General features: G+C 41.2%; 1 protein-coding gene across 1 annotated transcript in view; it reads left to right on the top strand.

The window, feature by feature from the left end:
* Positions 1 to 6,467: 6,467 nt before the first annotated feature.
* Positions 6,468 to 14,714, top strand: part of LOC113015985 (voltage-gated delayed rectifier potassium channel KCNH8-like) — a 47,165-nt gene continuing 38,918 nt past the window's right edge. Inside the window, exon 1 of the mRNA XM_026158404.2 lies at positions 6,468 to 6,885. Within this exon, the coding sequence (XP_026014189.2) occupies positions 6,810 to 6,885 (76 nt within the window). The 5' untranslated portion in view covers positions 6,468 to 6,809. The remainder of the gene's footprint in view (positions 6,886 to 14,714) is intronic.

The raw sequence follows: 14,714 nt of genomic DNA, 5'->3' as shown, positions 1-14,714 counted from the left end.
AGTGACGGAGACGCGCGCCAGATGCTCACCCCAGTAGCACGCGCTCAGGTCCGATTGGTTTACCCTTTAATGCAGCTGTGAGTGGCTTGTGTGACTTTTCTCTTCTATCTTTCCATCAGTCCAAGCTGTAATACAGTTCTTCCTCCTCATTCCGGGTTTTAACGTCTATTTTTAGTATTTTATAAATTTTATTACTGTTGTTCTGAAACAGCTGTTTTTCCTGTTAGGTATATATAGGCTGAAGCATAAAAAATTTACTCTCTTGCTTTTACAACTTTAAGCCCAAGGGGGGAGGGAGATGCCTTTGGATTTCATTTAGGCTTCACTGGATTACGTCACTCTCGAGAAGCGCAGGCTGTCACTAATCCTGCACTGACATCTGTCGGCGGCTCGTGTGAACTGCGACGCTGTTGCTGTTATTGTTGATATTATTATTAAAGGATCAGTTCGGCCAATGTTCAGACATCGTGAAAAATTACACCCAGTGTCTCCTGTCCTATGACAGCTGGGAAAGGCTCCAGCGCAGCTTAATTGGATAAAGGCGGGTGAAAAAAGAAGCAGGATGGTGGTTGTGTCAATGGTCGTGTTTATTGTCAAGAATTACTTTCACACTTCTTCCCTGTGCCTTTAATCAATCATCAATTAATCAGGTACACAGGAAAGAAGGGGTGGTCAGGCAAGAGGTGTAAATGCCATCAGTGTCAATCCAAAATGTTAAAACGTTTATTATTCATTATATTTTACTTTTTACATTTATAATTATCATGCCGACTCTTTCCAAAAGCAAGTTTCAGCACTGTCAGCTGAAATGGTAACTTCTTGGGGCACTTATTTGAAGCAGCATCTAAATTAACTTTAACACTGTGCACCAGGGCATATAAACTGCATGTATGAACTCATATCATTTAAAAAATCAAGGTTTTAACAACTTATTTCTCCTGGAGAGTATAATTCTGTTACCATCGTTGCTGTTGAGGAGTTTTCTGGTGTGCTGCGGTTTTACTGGTTGAGGTCAGATTGAACTATATGTGGCAACTGATCTCGTTTCATGGTTTGTTTGGGTATTTCAGTTTTCATGTTGATTACTGGGAACTTTTTCCACAGACATGAAATCTTATTCCAGAACAATTCATGTAGTGTAAGTGCAGCACTGATGATCTGGAGCTGGCTTTCAGGAAAGCATATGTGAAGAGCTTTGATCAAACATGCTTTTCATAGTTTCTTGGGTCATTCTTATTCTCTGTTTGAATATTAGATGCAGTCCACACAGAGAAAGTGGATGTGTATTATAAATAAAATGATTACACCAAATGATGGGAGCTTTAGATGTGAAAGGACTGATTATGTCAAAGCAGACACCTCCTAATAAATGCTAGCTTTCAAGTAAAGAAAACAAATAAAAAGCGAATTAGATCAAATAGACGGATTAAATCTGAAACCACAAGCCTACAAGGAAATGCATTCAGTGATGCATTTCCTTGTAGCCTTGCAGTCATTTTCTTACATTTCACTTGCATCTTCATTTGCTTTAGTTTGATTTTTGACCAATCCTAGACAAGCGCTGATATCGGCATGGCAACTTTTATTGTTCAAGCTATAAGTACTAGTAGGGCTGTCGCAGCATCAGACAATCATGATAATATATTATTGCAAAAATCTATAGAAAAAAAGATCTTAAAATCATATACAGCACTGTGCCTACTAGGACTAACCCCAGTACGCCTGTTTCAGGCCTGCTCATAGAATAAAATGTCTGAGTGTGCATCAGAAGACAGAGTTGTCTCTGATTGTGCAGCTACCCTTGGAAAAACCATGTCTGTATTGATAAATACTGTTGTGTCAAAACTCATCATTAAGGGATGAGGGGAGGTCATCAGATGTCATCTTTATGGAGGAACGAGTACGTGTGAGCAAATTGTTGCACATTTTTTATCAAGCGTGTTGTTGCTGGTGCATTTTTCTTTGCAGCCATGTGTTGAAGTAGCAGCATCATATCCAGTGACACTAGGATGCTCTGCATGCTGATTAGGAAGTCTGGCTCTGCTCTGGTGACTGCCCCAGAGCCTTTAGGCTTACTTACTCATGGAAGGATGCTACAGCGTAATAGACAACACATCAAATCCCCTGCATGACCTACTAGTCAAATAGCTGCAGTCTTTTCAGTAGGAGGCTCCTTCACTTCTGCTGTAAACTTGCTCTGATATAGAAATTCTTTCCAACCCACTACAGCTAAAATGTATAATGACTTCCCACTGTGCAGGGAGAGGAAGCACAAACCACACTCTACTTCTGATTTGCACACTCTATCTATCCATATCCATCCATCTATCGGATGCTGGGATGTTTACCAGTGAACCTTCATTTTGTCTTCGTTCACTTGTATTGATCAAAAGGTTAATATCTCATAGAGCAGGGGTGGGCAACTCCAGGCCTCGAGGGCCGGTGTCCCTGCAGGTTTTAGATGTGTCCTCGAACCAACACAGCTGATTTAAATGGCTAAATTAGCTCCTCAACATGTCCTGAAGTTCTCCAGAGGCCTGGTAACGAACTAATCATGTGATTCAGGTGTGTTGACCCAAGGTGAGATCTAAAACCTGCAGGACACCGGCCCTCGAGGCCTGGAATTGCCCACCCCTGTCATAGAAGCATCACCATTCAGTCTTTCCACCTAACACATCCTCATTATCCTGGATACTGTTCAGATCTCAGCGGTGGGTTGGAAAAAACCCACCGCTCGGTTTATTATCTTGACTCGAGGGCGTCTGGAGGGTGAGTTTTCATAATATTGGCCAAAACTCAAAACTGTCCACTTCACCAAGGCTGACTTTATGAAGTTGTATCTGACTTAAGCCATAGCTGTGAATTTCAAATCAGTGATATTACTTAAGGGATGTTGGGGATAGTATCATTATTAGATGGCGTATCAAACCTCATCATCTCGTGGATATCTAACTAAACTTTGGCTGCAATTGAGTACAAGACAAAATAAGTCGGTCATAAGCGAATCAAGACCAGGGCAGGAGGCTCACTCGCTCGCGCTCACACTGCCTCGATGATGCAAAGCTGGAAAACAGGTGCGATCTTTGCACTGGACGTGGTCTTTGCTGTGTTTTGTGAATGCACAGTTTGACAAAACCACCAAAACAAAATCCAGCAGTAACATAGCCATGTATAATTTATTACACGAGAGGTGCTGTTTAGACTGGAGCAGATCTCACTAAACCAAGCACTGCTGCCAAACAGATAACATACCGCAGTGCAGACTCGCACTGTACATTCAGATTTCTCTTACAAGCTGGGACCTCAGAGAGCTCACAGCGAGTTTCTTGTGGGCCGTTACACTTGAGAACATTCTTAACCCACCTGTTCTGCACAGAATCAGACTCGCTCACAAGCTGTTAACCAGCTGGTAAACCACTGAACAGCTGTTCTGTTGTACGGATTTTGTTGCTGCTTCTGATTTGATACTCTACACGCTTTCATATTTTCAGACTTCACGGGAGCTTCCTCCGAATCTGGAAACAAGCAAATCATTGCTACGAATTTAGTCCTGATCATCACCCTTAAGTCATCCAGACAACTGATCTCTGTGTGGTACAATATCCTTTTTTTCTTCTTCTTTTCTTTTAATTAAAATCCCTTTGATTGTGATAAGAAACACACCATTGCAAGTGAAGAGCTGACTTTTGACCTAGAGAATAGTTCAGATTTTCCTGTAGATGGCACCCTTGCCTTACTTACACCACTGATGGTCAGGTTTTCAGTGTTTGTGAATGGGGCTGTAATGTTACAGTGTGCTTGTGGTTTATACTCCCAATATCATAACCAGAGTGAAGGAGTCCATTTTGGTTCGAACCAGCTCCCAGTCAATTTTCCCCACCACTGCATCCCCTCCCTCCCCTCAGCCCTCTTCTCTGCACCCCCTCCTCTTTGATTGACAGGTCTCTGCTGCAGCAGTTCAGAGAGGAGCTCCCCTCTTCTCTCGAGATGCCGTTATCTTGTCTAACAGTAACTTCTAAGCCTATTTTAGTCTTTGCAGCAATTCCAGACAGCCGCAGGTGTGGATGATTTAATTTAGCCTTGTTTTATCTGCAGACCACACTCGCCAGGGCTTCCTGTATTGAATCTACCTCGTTAAAAGCCGCTGCGCTGTGTAACATGTGCTTGGGATTCAACGTCAACCCAACTGAATTGAAATCTCTTGCTAAGAAATACTGAGGTCTAGAATACTTATATACATAGGTATGTTTGTATGTTTTCATGTGTGCTGTGCAAAGCATTTGCAGTGAATTTCTCTAAAGGGTATTAGAGTAGAGGCATACTTACTTTGCAGTTCCAGGAGCGTTAAGACCTTTGGGGGTCCCGATGCAGACAAAGTGCAATAAGTGTGAAAACGTTGGAGCTTTGCTTGTCTCTGACATTTCAGGATATTTGAGTCTTTCTCTGTAAGATCTCCTTAAAAGAGAAGCCAGGGAGACTCTAGCTGCAAGCCAGCTGCAGTCTGATGAGACTGCACCCAAAGGGCAGGATGTGCAGAACGAAGGCCTTGAAAGTAGAATTTTAATATGCAAAACAAATATTTTAAAAAAAATGCTGCAGGTTTTCAGCTTGGGGTCAGGACCATGCTGTCTTCAGTCTGTGGGATGGTGCATGTTGCTTAAAACCAGAATAGCAAAGATGCGTATGTAAAGTGTCTTACATTTAATTTAATTTCAGTTATATCATAAGAAAACATTAGTTAAAGAGGAACACGAGTACCATCATGGTCCTACAGGGCAGGCTTATAGAATGTTTAAAATTAAACCATTTGTATGTACCGAATAGATGTGGTGTAAGAAACACCATCGTCTGTGCTACATCATAACTGTTTCACACCTTAGGCCACTAAGAAAAGCCCAAGTGCAGAAGATGGGATTTCTGAGCTTAGAAGTCCCACTCTTGGACAGTGTTTAACATCTTTAATCTGTTCTTCGGGCCAAACCACTTTCTACTGACTGACCAAAAGTGTGTCCTAACTGTGTGGCAGCAATAAATAAAAGATGCAGAACTTCAGTGACATCATCCCTTTTCTCTAGTTTTGCAGTGTTGCAGTGGGACATCAGCTTTAACCACATTTAAGAGATGGTTGGGTAGAGCCTCTTTTAAAGCTTTAAACTCTAACAACTTTCAGACATGTCATTTTTTTTAAAGGCCATTAAAGCTAACTTGTGTTGGCAGTGTTTAGTATTGGTTTTGGTTTTCAACCACATTTCCAATCCCAAGCACTTCAACATAAGGAAAACCTGTCACATCAGCAAATGCAGAGGGTGGGCCTCCATCCACATCCTGGCACTATCTGCACCATCCCAGCTAATGTCGAACGAAAAGAGGGCTGCACTCTGGATATGCTGCCACTCACAGCGCTGACATATAGACGGGGATCCATTAAGACTCACAGAACCAGGGTGTAAGTGGCAGTCTAATCTTTTGACTGATGGAGAAAACTAGCCCAGTGACAGGAAGCCTGCACAGAGAGAAAATGCAAATGCCACATAATGTCATCATCTCATTTGGCAAACCACATCTGTATCACACTGCATATTATTTGATATGTTTATATTAGAAAAATGCATAAAAAACAGTATTATTATCACGCTCACTTTCAGCTCCATATTCTGGACTGTACCAGATTAAGCTTGTATCATTCACAGTTCAGTTCATCCTCTGTCTGAAAACAAACTATTTTGACTTCCTTTTCACTCACTTAAGCCAGCTGTTTTCTGATTGGCTGCCCCTTGCAAACAAAAGATGTGAACAGTAGATGGGTGGGACTTTGTGCTCACAGCTAAAGCTGCTGCATGAAATGACCATATTAGGTATATCTCCTCCCTTCCATGTCAACAACCAACCAAATAAACAAACAACTAGCAAACCAAACATAATAGACCTCATGCCATGTTTAACCTTAGCATCTATTATTGTAAAAGTATGCAAATGACAGAAAATACGGAGAAGTATAATGTGTTCCCACTGATCTAACTGCACACATAAGCACATGGCTTTTGTATATTTGAGTGGATTGTGGATTCTAATATATATAATCATACTGATGGGAGTTTTTAACAGTTTTCGTGTCCATCCTGACTAAATTATTCATTTGTTCTTTGAGTGACAAATGTTGCAGCTTCAAGTGTGAAACGTGGCAGACAATGCTGGTAATAGTTAATCACGCAGTGTAAACAGTAAGGACAATATGACACTTTAATTTACCAGCTTTAAATAGACACTCCATCAGAACATCAAAGCAGGGAAGGTGAAGACAGATTGATAGAATTTCAAAGACAGGAGGTAAAGGGAGGGGTGCGATGGTAGAGGGGCAAAAATTGGGTGAAAAAAAGAAAACTGTGAGTGGAAATGGTCATTTAGCCTGAGAGGAGAGTGTCTGGAAAGGAATAAAGTGTTTCTGTTAGAGAGGCAGAGAGAAAGAGCGAGCGGGAAGGGGAGGAGGAAAGAGGGATGGCTATGCAGTACATCCGTGCGTAAATGTGACCATCCGCGCCGTGGTCCTTCCATCCCCCCTTCATCCCTCCGTCCTCACCCCTGTAGCCTCCAGCGGCTCCTCTCTCCTCCTATAAGCCCGGATCACCTGCTCGGTGGTCGGTGGTCAGCTTTGGACCGTGGAGTCCCGGGTTTCTCGGCTCGGCGCCCTCCTCCAGGGGTTAGGAGGAGCGCCGGGGGCATCCTCGAGGTTTCTGCCGGGCTTCGTGTCAACCGCCAGCGAGAGCCATGGCTCAGAGCGCCGGGAAAGACGAGGCTCGACCCGCTCCCGGATGCCCGTGATGCGGGGTCTGATCGCGCCACAGAACACCTTTTTGGATACTATCGCCACTCGTTTTGATGGCACCCGTGAGTACATGTCTTCCCCGAAGCCTCTAAATTTTATTGTGCGCAATGGACATTTACAGCACTTTATATATCACTGACTTATTTACTTACTCGGATCTATGAAAACATTTTTTAAAATAAAAGATTAAAATATCCAAACTGTACAGAGTGCTCCTCCGGGGACATGCAAAGTGCTTGATGGAGATCTAGGACACTTGAAGCTTGCCGATTCTTTAATGAATGAGTAATGATGAATGAAACAAAGCCCAGACTATTGTTTAACATATGAAAAATTCATCAAGCGCCTACCTGAGACGCCAGCATATAGAGATAATTTTGCATAGGCTACTTGATAATTCAGACTTGGCCAAAGGAGTTTAATGCACTGAGTACATGGCTCTTATTGTAAGTTTACAATGCATTAAAACCCAAATTAGTCGTATTGGATCATAGCTTTCCCGGTGCCAATTTATTATTACATCACTGTATCCATGATAAGTTGAGCTTTACAGCACTGATTCCTCATATAACACACCAGAGTTTCTATGTCTAATAGATATAGATAATGTGTTGTAAGTACTTGAAAGGTTGTATCTGATACATGTCAGTCTGCTCAAAATGCTTCAGTTTACCATGCCACACCCTTTATCAGTCATCTCATTCAAGCACGGTTGAATTAACTTGCTAATGGACTCCAGGCAGCACAGTGGTGCTGCGCAGTCAGCCGGCCTTTCTGTGTGCAGTTTGGATTGTTCCGGCTTCCTCCCACAGTCCACAGACCATGCTTGGGGATTCTAAATTGGCTGTTGATGTAAGAGTGTGTGGTTGTCTGTCTCTCTGTGTTAGCTCCCTGATGGACTGGCGACCTGTCCAGGGTGTACCCTGCCTTGGGCCCTATGATAGCTGGGATAATCTTCATGATCCCAACTTGGATAAGCGGTTAAGAAAATGGACGGATGGAGCCCAGAGGGGCAAAAAACATGCTGTCAAACCCCGTTTAACGTCCTGGTCCTTCCACTCTCAGTGCAATGTTTTTATCTTTTCTCAGCTAGCTTGCTGTGTTGTTATTGTTGTTGTTGTTTTTAAAATTTATGAGTGTATAACCTAATTATGAAGGTCTTGGAAATCAGGACTTGATTTAAAATCCTTCTTACATTTGCCAAGGAGGTTATGTGACTGGCCCGGCTTGTTTGTTTGTAAACAGGATCACTTAAAAAGTTGCACATGGATTGGCATGAAAACTTTTTAGCAGAGATGAGGCTTAGCCCAACTCACAAGTGATTAAAGTTTAGAGTCAATCCTGATCTAGAGCTGGGACTTTTTGGAACAGTTTCGACATGTTATGTCACAAATAAACTTGAAATGTGAAATCATATCCTTCTGGATCTGGGACCTGTGGAGGGAATTTTCAATCTTGATGGACATATTGAGTCCAACCAACAGTCCATTTTCCTCTCTTTATCTTATTCAGATTCACAAGGGTTGGAGCCTATCCAGTAGTTATAGGGTGAAAGGACCTGGACAGGCAGCCAGTGTATTGCCCAGCTAATGCTTTTTTTGTTTGTTCATACTGGAGATTTTGGCCATCTCGAGTTTTTGCCTCTCGAAATGAGCCTTGACATCTTGCTCTGCGAGAAAAACATTTCAAATTGTTAGATCAGCTATAAAAGTCACCATAGATCTATTCATAAAGTAATGGTGCCACCTGAACTCATTCAAAATGCTCTGACATGCGATTTTCCTTTAAACTAAACATCTTCAGAGTAACACTGTTTTAAAAGAAAATAAGCACATTCAGTCAGAGTGTTTTACTGGGACTGTCAAACCAATTAAAACCCAGCCTTTTATTATTATTCACCTGTTCTCACATTCACTGCAAAATTGCTGCACTGTGCATTAGGCTCACAAATATTGCTGTCAATCAGCACATACAGTTGCTTAAGAGAGTTACATAACACAGACCTGAAGGTGTAAATTAAAAGCCTGGACTGAGAGCCGATGCACTGTAACCGCAAGATCTGTTTTCTGAGCTCTAAGTTGAATAAATACACAAAATAAATGTCATTTGTGTCGATTTTTGTTTCCTGCTGCAAAGTGCTACGGAAAACTCAAAAGTCTAATAATATTCAGTATGCAGTGTTTTCTGCGAGGCCCGTGCAGTTGAAGTCTCATGAGATAGCACTGATTCAATTAGATTTTTTTTTTCATTTTGTGTCAACAGCAATCAGTTCAACTCTAAAGTGAGAGCAGAGCAGATTGTTTCTGATCACTTCTTCCAGTCGCCCGGCGGTCCCAGTGCGCAGGCTGGCAGGAGGAAATCCATTAGACACACTGTTTGAGTAAGCAGGGATTTCACCCACTTCATTAAGACTTGAGGAGTTGTCCACCTGCTTTTCTTATCAAAAGAAATATAAAGCTTACCCTTCATTAGGAACTGGCCCTGGATTTCAAAATTATTTAACCCAGCTAACAAGAAAGGGTATGCATCTGTGCTTTCTGCAGAATTAAAGTTTGGATCATCCAGGAATCAGAAGGTCCGAGGCAGCAGCTTTAGTACCCATCAAAAAGATGCCACAGGGGGACAGAGTCCACAGAGCACCAGGAAAGCTTCCATTAGCCCTCCAGCATGTATCACCACAGACCTAAAGAGCTAGTCTGCTGTTCGCCGTTCATTTCTGGTGTTTGGTGGACAGTCTGAGACTCTAGGACATAAACCACAGGCTGCCTCCACATGTAACCATCACATGAAAGCATGCAGTGTCTCCTGGTGTTTCATCAGGAGGAGGGATCCAAAAGGCCAAACAAAATGTACTCAATAGGTACATATTCATTTTATACCAAGGACATTTTCCTTAATGATTATTTGAATAAATAATCCTTTGATTTCATATATTTACTCAAATTATAGCAGGGGTGGACAGTGTGCCATGCCTTTCTCTCCTCAGCTTAAAGTTTTTGCTTCTTTTTCAATATCAGTCTTGAAAAAATTCACTCTCACTTCCAAACTGATTCCATCTGATCTTGCATGCAAAACATTAGCAGTGATGATCAAAATTACATACTTGCAATGATACTGGACATGTTTACTGGAAAAAAAGAATCCTAGGAACAACTTATGCAAGTACATTTTGAGGCGCTGTTATTGGCTGGAAACTGCTGTAAAACATATAAACATATCTGCTGTACTATTGCAGGAAAGGTTATTGGAAATTCAAATTTTTTTCCTTTAGTATTCCCTTCCTTATATACATAAGCTACTGTCTTGAGGTTTGGAGGAACAACACACACACAAATCAGTTTTGATACCACAGAAAGGAGCATTACAAATAGTGAACACTGACTATCATGAACCAACTGATGATTTATTTATACAGATTTATTCAACTCCCATGCTCTCGAGAGATTCTGCGTACTTTAATCCTGCACAAATAATGCATAAAGTAACAAAAAAGGAGGAAACTCCAGAGTTTGTTTAATATTAGAATCTGCGTGAAATAAGACGAGTGTGGCGTACATTCAAACACAAGCGGAAAAAACATTTACAACAAAAGTAAAATAAATATGTGTGTTGGTGCAGAAGTTAAACAGGAAATAACTGATGTAAAAAAATACTGTGTGTGATAATTCCACTTTTGACTTATCACATTTATCTATCCATTCTTTGAGTTGCATATATTTAACACTGACTCGAACCAACCTAAAATGATGCTCCTTGCTACAAAAAGCTGATAATAAGAGCAGATCACAGTGACAGAATTTCAATAAGTGGCTTCAATGAGGCCTGATTAAACACGTGTAAGCATTAATCATAAACGGAATCAGATACGGGGGATAAACGCGTGAATAGATTGGATGAATGTTGACTTTTGATAAGCAGAAGCTCTTCATGCTTGAACAGCCGCATGTGAATGATGTCTGGGATGATGGTAATGTTGACTTTCTCATTCATGAATTCCCCTCTGCTCCTAACCTTTAACAGGCCATTGGTAAAACCACAGAGGTGGAATTTTAAAGAGGGGCTTCTCCAACCATACAACAGTATAACTGTACAATGCTGTCAATGGGGGTGCTGTCAAGAAACTGTCAAAGGGTAGGAATTTAGAGACTTCGGTAACTTTGAGCGAACTTGTCCGTCTTTGTGAAGCTGCTTCAGATGTCAGTGATCTTCACACACTTCACTGGTTTTATTTGTCATTACCTATGCTCGGTGACAGAACAGGGGACCTGTTCTTTGTGACTCACAGTGACTCCTCAAATGCCCGTTACCAGCCGAGCAGAAGAGTATTTTTAGGTTGGATCGTCTTGTCTTTTTTTCATACAACATTAATGGAGCAAGACGAAGCAGGGAGACTCCAGGGAATTTCTTGATTTCCTTTCGTTCATTTTAGGAGAAAGCTTAAAATGCAAAATCAACTCTCTTTTAACCCAGAGATACCTCAGTCCACATCATGCATATTTAAACGTACAAAGTCAGCCGTTTAATAACAGTTTGATAGCAAATCTCGGAAAATGTTGAAGGTAGCTGTCAGCTTTGTGGCGACAGATTTTTAACAATTAGGCTTTTGTTCAACAGTATTTTTTAATTTCATGGTTTCTGACTTTAGAAAATGTAGTATAGACTCCTCATTCAGTCTTAACTTTTGGCTGGGAGTGAGTTCAGTATGTGTGATGCTCTGACGAAGGTCTGCTAGTTTGAAATAATGGACACTTTAACATACCCGGACAAGGTTGTTGGACCTTCTTTTGCCTTCAGATCTTTCTTAACTCTTTGAAGAACTAATTCAACAAGGTGCTAGAAGAACATACGCTGTGGCATTACCAACAATGCACAAGTGGTACTAAGGGGTCCCAGAAAATATCCTATGTACCGTTACACCACCAGCCTGAACCACTGGTACAAGGTGGGATTGCTTGTTGCTTTTATGTTGCTTAGGCTGAATTCTGACCCTATTGTTCAAATGTAGCAGCAGAACTCAAGCCTCATCAGATAAGATCTGTTGTTCAAATCTTTTATTGGCTTGTTTTGGTGAACCTGTGTGAATTGTAGCCTTAGTTTCTTAGCTGACAGAAGTGGCACCCAGTGTGGTCTTCTGCTGCTGTCCAGCTTCAACATTTTGTGCATTTAGAAATGCTCTTCTGCATACCTCATTATACTCTAGGTACACAGAAGAACGTTTGACTTACTGTTGCCTTCGTATTAGCTCTAAATAGTCTCTTAAATACCTGCTGACCTCTCAAAGCAACAAAACATTTTCATCCAGAGAGCTATGGCTCACGGGATATTTTCCCATCCCTACTCTGATGATCACTTTAAATGTCAGCAGGTTGTTTTGACCATGTATACACACCTAAACTGGGATTGGGTTGCTGCCATGTAACTGGCTGATTAGTTCAACAGGTAGTGACAGATGAGTGCATGTCTTGTAACAGCTTTAGATTTCTGTTTAAATAACTTGTAGGGAAAGGTTCAAACAAGTCACAGCAATTGTGGATGTAAATGAGGCCAACAACAGTCAGGAGCACTTTGCTTTTGGTTCTTAGCTTGGTGTAACTGCAGTATTTAAAGCTGGTCTGATTTCAGAATTTATAGAAGATTTATCAAAAATTTACAAAATCAAAATGTAAAAGTGCTTGGCAGACCGAGACAATTAACACAGTTATCCATGACACGTGCATTTTTAATTTATGGATGCCTCATTTTTTAAATATCACAGTTATCATCAATACATCATTATTGTGACACCTGAGGCTCGCAGCGTGATCACGTTCTGAATAAATAACATCAGCTGAAAGGTCAACAGAGAGGCCAACAAAAGCTGCGGGAATATATGTAAATGTATGCGTCGGCTGTCAGCATCCAGACGATGTGTCAGATACAGATCAGATGTTAATAACAGGTGATATTTTAGGGGTACACTGCAGGTCACGCTGTTGATAAAAGACCAAAACCCAGATAGTAAAATAGTTCAGACTCAAAATGACACTTTAATGACTAACATTATAAAACCCACACACAAGTACTGCCCAATGACAGCAGGAAAACATTTTAACTGAGCAAATATGGAAGTCCCTTCACCAGAGCAGAGAACATTGAGCACATTTTGTCCAACTATCAACATATGTAAGAATTAAGTGTTTGCTTTGCATTAATGTTGGCCATGCAGTAGCTTTGAGTTAGCTCACACATCTGCTTGCTTTGCGTTACTGGAGCTTCGTCATACGTAAAGCTGTGGGCTAAATAGTTTTGAAGGTGAAAAGAAGATGAAGATGAAAACGTGTTTTCAGTTACAGTCGAGGAAACGCGTCAGAGAGCGGCTTTAACGACTGCTATCGTCCAGCTGTCAGTGCTCGTGTCTTTATTTGCTTGTTCCCTTTTCATTTCATTGGCTCTCGCACAGACAAATTCAGCTATAAATGGAAGCCAGATTAAACGCATATTAATAATTTTGGTCAACAGTGTGTCTACAGTTTCTGCACTTGATGCTTCAAAATTATCAGTATTTCAAAAGTGACTTCAGCAAACATGTTGTGCTGTGTGCTGGGTTGTGATTGGCTAAATGTCAGTTGCACAAAAAAAAAGGTGTTACTATATGAGGCAAAGTCACACACGATACTTAAATTATATGAGAAAACATTTAAAAGGGTAAAAAGGAGAGATTGTTTTATATTCTTATATAATATTAGAACTATAATAATTATGGTTCAGTAGACGCCTCCAAACGGGTGCTGCAAACAAACATGTAATGTTTGCGGCCTGTGTGCGTGTGTTAGACTTACATTGTGCGTGAATGTGCTGTGGCAGGCTGTCGCTGTCAGTGTTATCAGTAGCAGGGTTTATCGGGGTTCCCTAAGCCGCTCAGGGGCTGAGTCTGAGCGGTTTTGTTGTGCAGTTCACACGTTATTACACCTGGATTGTGGTGGGGATGTGACAGGCCTGCCTAGCGCCTGGGGAATGAGCAGAAAATAAAACAAAAACAGAATACTATCACGGCATAAGGCCAAAAGGAAAATGGAGGGGCACAGGAAACCGTTTCCTCTGTAAGCAGATCACGTCTCTGAGGGAAAGTGTCCATGTAACTATGAGGCCGACCGCCGCATGTGTGTGTAATGAGCTCTGTAACCTTGCACACAGTGCAGAAGCAGAAAGCATCGCACGTTTAGGTGCAAAGATGTGATTCAGCATTTGCAGGAAACTCTTTCTACTCCATTCTTTTATGTTTTCATGAGATTAAAAGTGCAAAGAGGCTCAGTGATATTTTGGTTTTGTGCAACTACTCTTTTGCTTTGTATTAACAGCGCAAAAATATATCTATTCCCAGTATTTCAAAAAAATGATGAGTACAGCGTGGGGTAAAATTGTCCGCAAGCATTCTGTACATTTGGTGAGGGTGTATTTCCATGGCTTGGATTAAGCTCTTTTGTTCCCATTAAGGAGAAGTCTGAATGCTGGTTCCTTGGCTCGGTAACAACCAAGCTAATCACAGCTTTGGATGTGGGATTAAGAATGTGGATGTCATCTTCTAGAAAATGACTGCATCCATAACAACGAGAGACAGAAAAATGCTTACAAAAAAATCAAGAACCAAGGCTGAAGATAATGTGCTGTCAGGGTTCTCAAAGAAATAACGCTTGAATTAATACATTGTTTTCTTTGTTAAAATGCTCCACGGGTTCCCTGTGGAGTTTTTGACCGAGTAGTAGTGCTTTGGAGGAATGCTTTTATGAACATAAGATAAGATAAGATAAGATAGAACTTTATTAATCCCTCGGGTGGGTTCCTCTGGGAAATTCGACTTCCAAAAAGCACAGCAACGACCGAAGTTACAGTTACAGAATTGTTATGTATATAT

The sequence above is a fragment of the Astatotilapia calliptera genome, chromosome 23 (assembly GCF_964374335.1).
Source record: "Astatotilapia calliptera chromosome 23, fAstCal68.1, whole genome shotgun sequence".
NCBI lineage: Eukaryota > Metazoa > Chordata > Actinopteri > Cichliformes > Cichlidae > Astatotilapia > Astatotilapia calliptera.
Note: the sequence above shows the minus strand (reverse complement) of the source record. Positions and strands in the feature narration are given on the sequence as shown.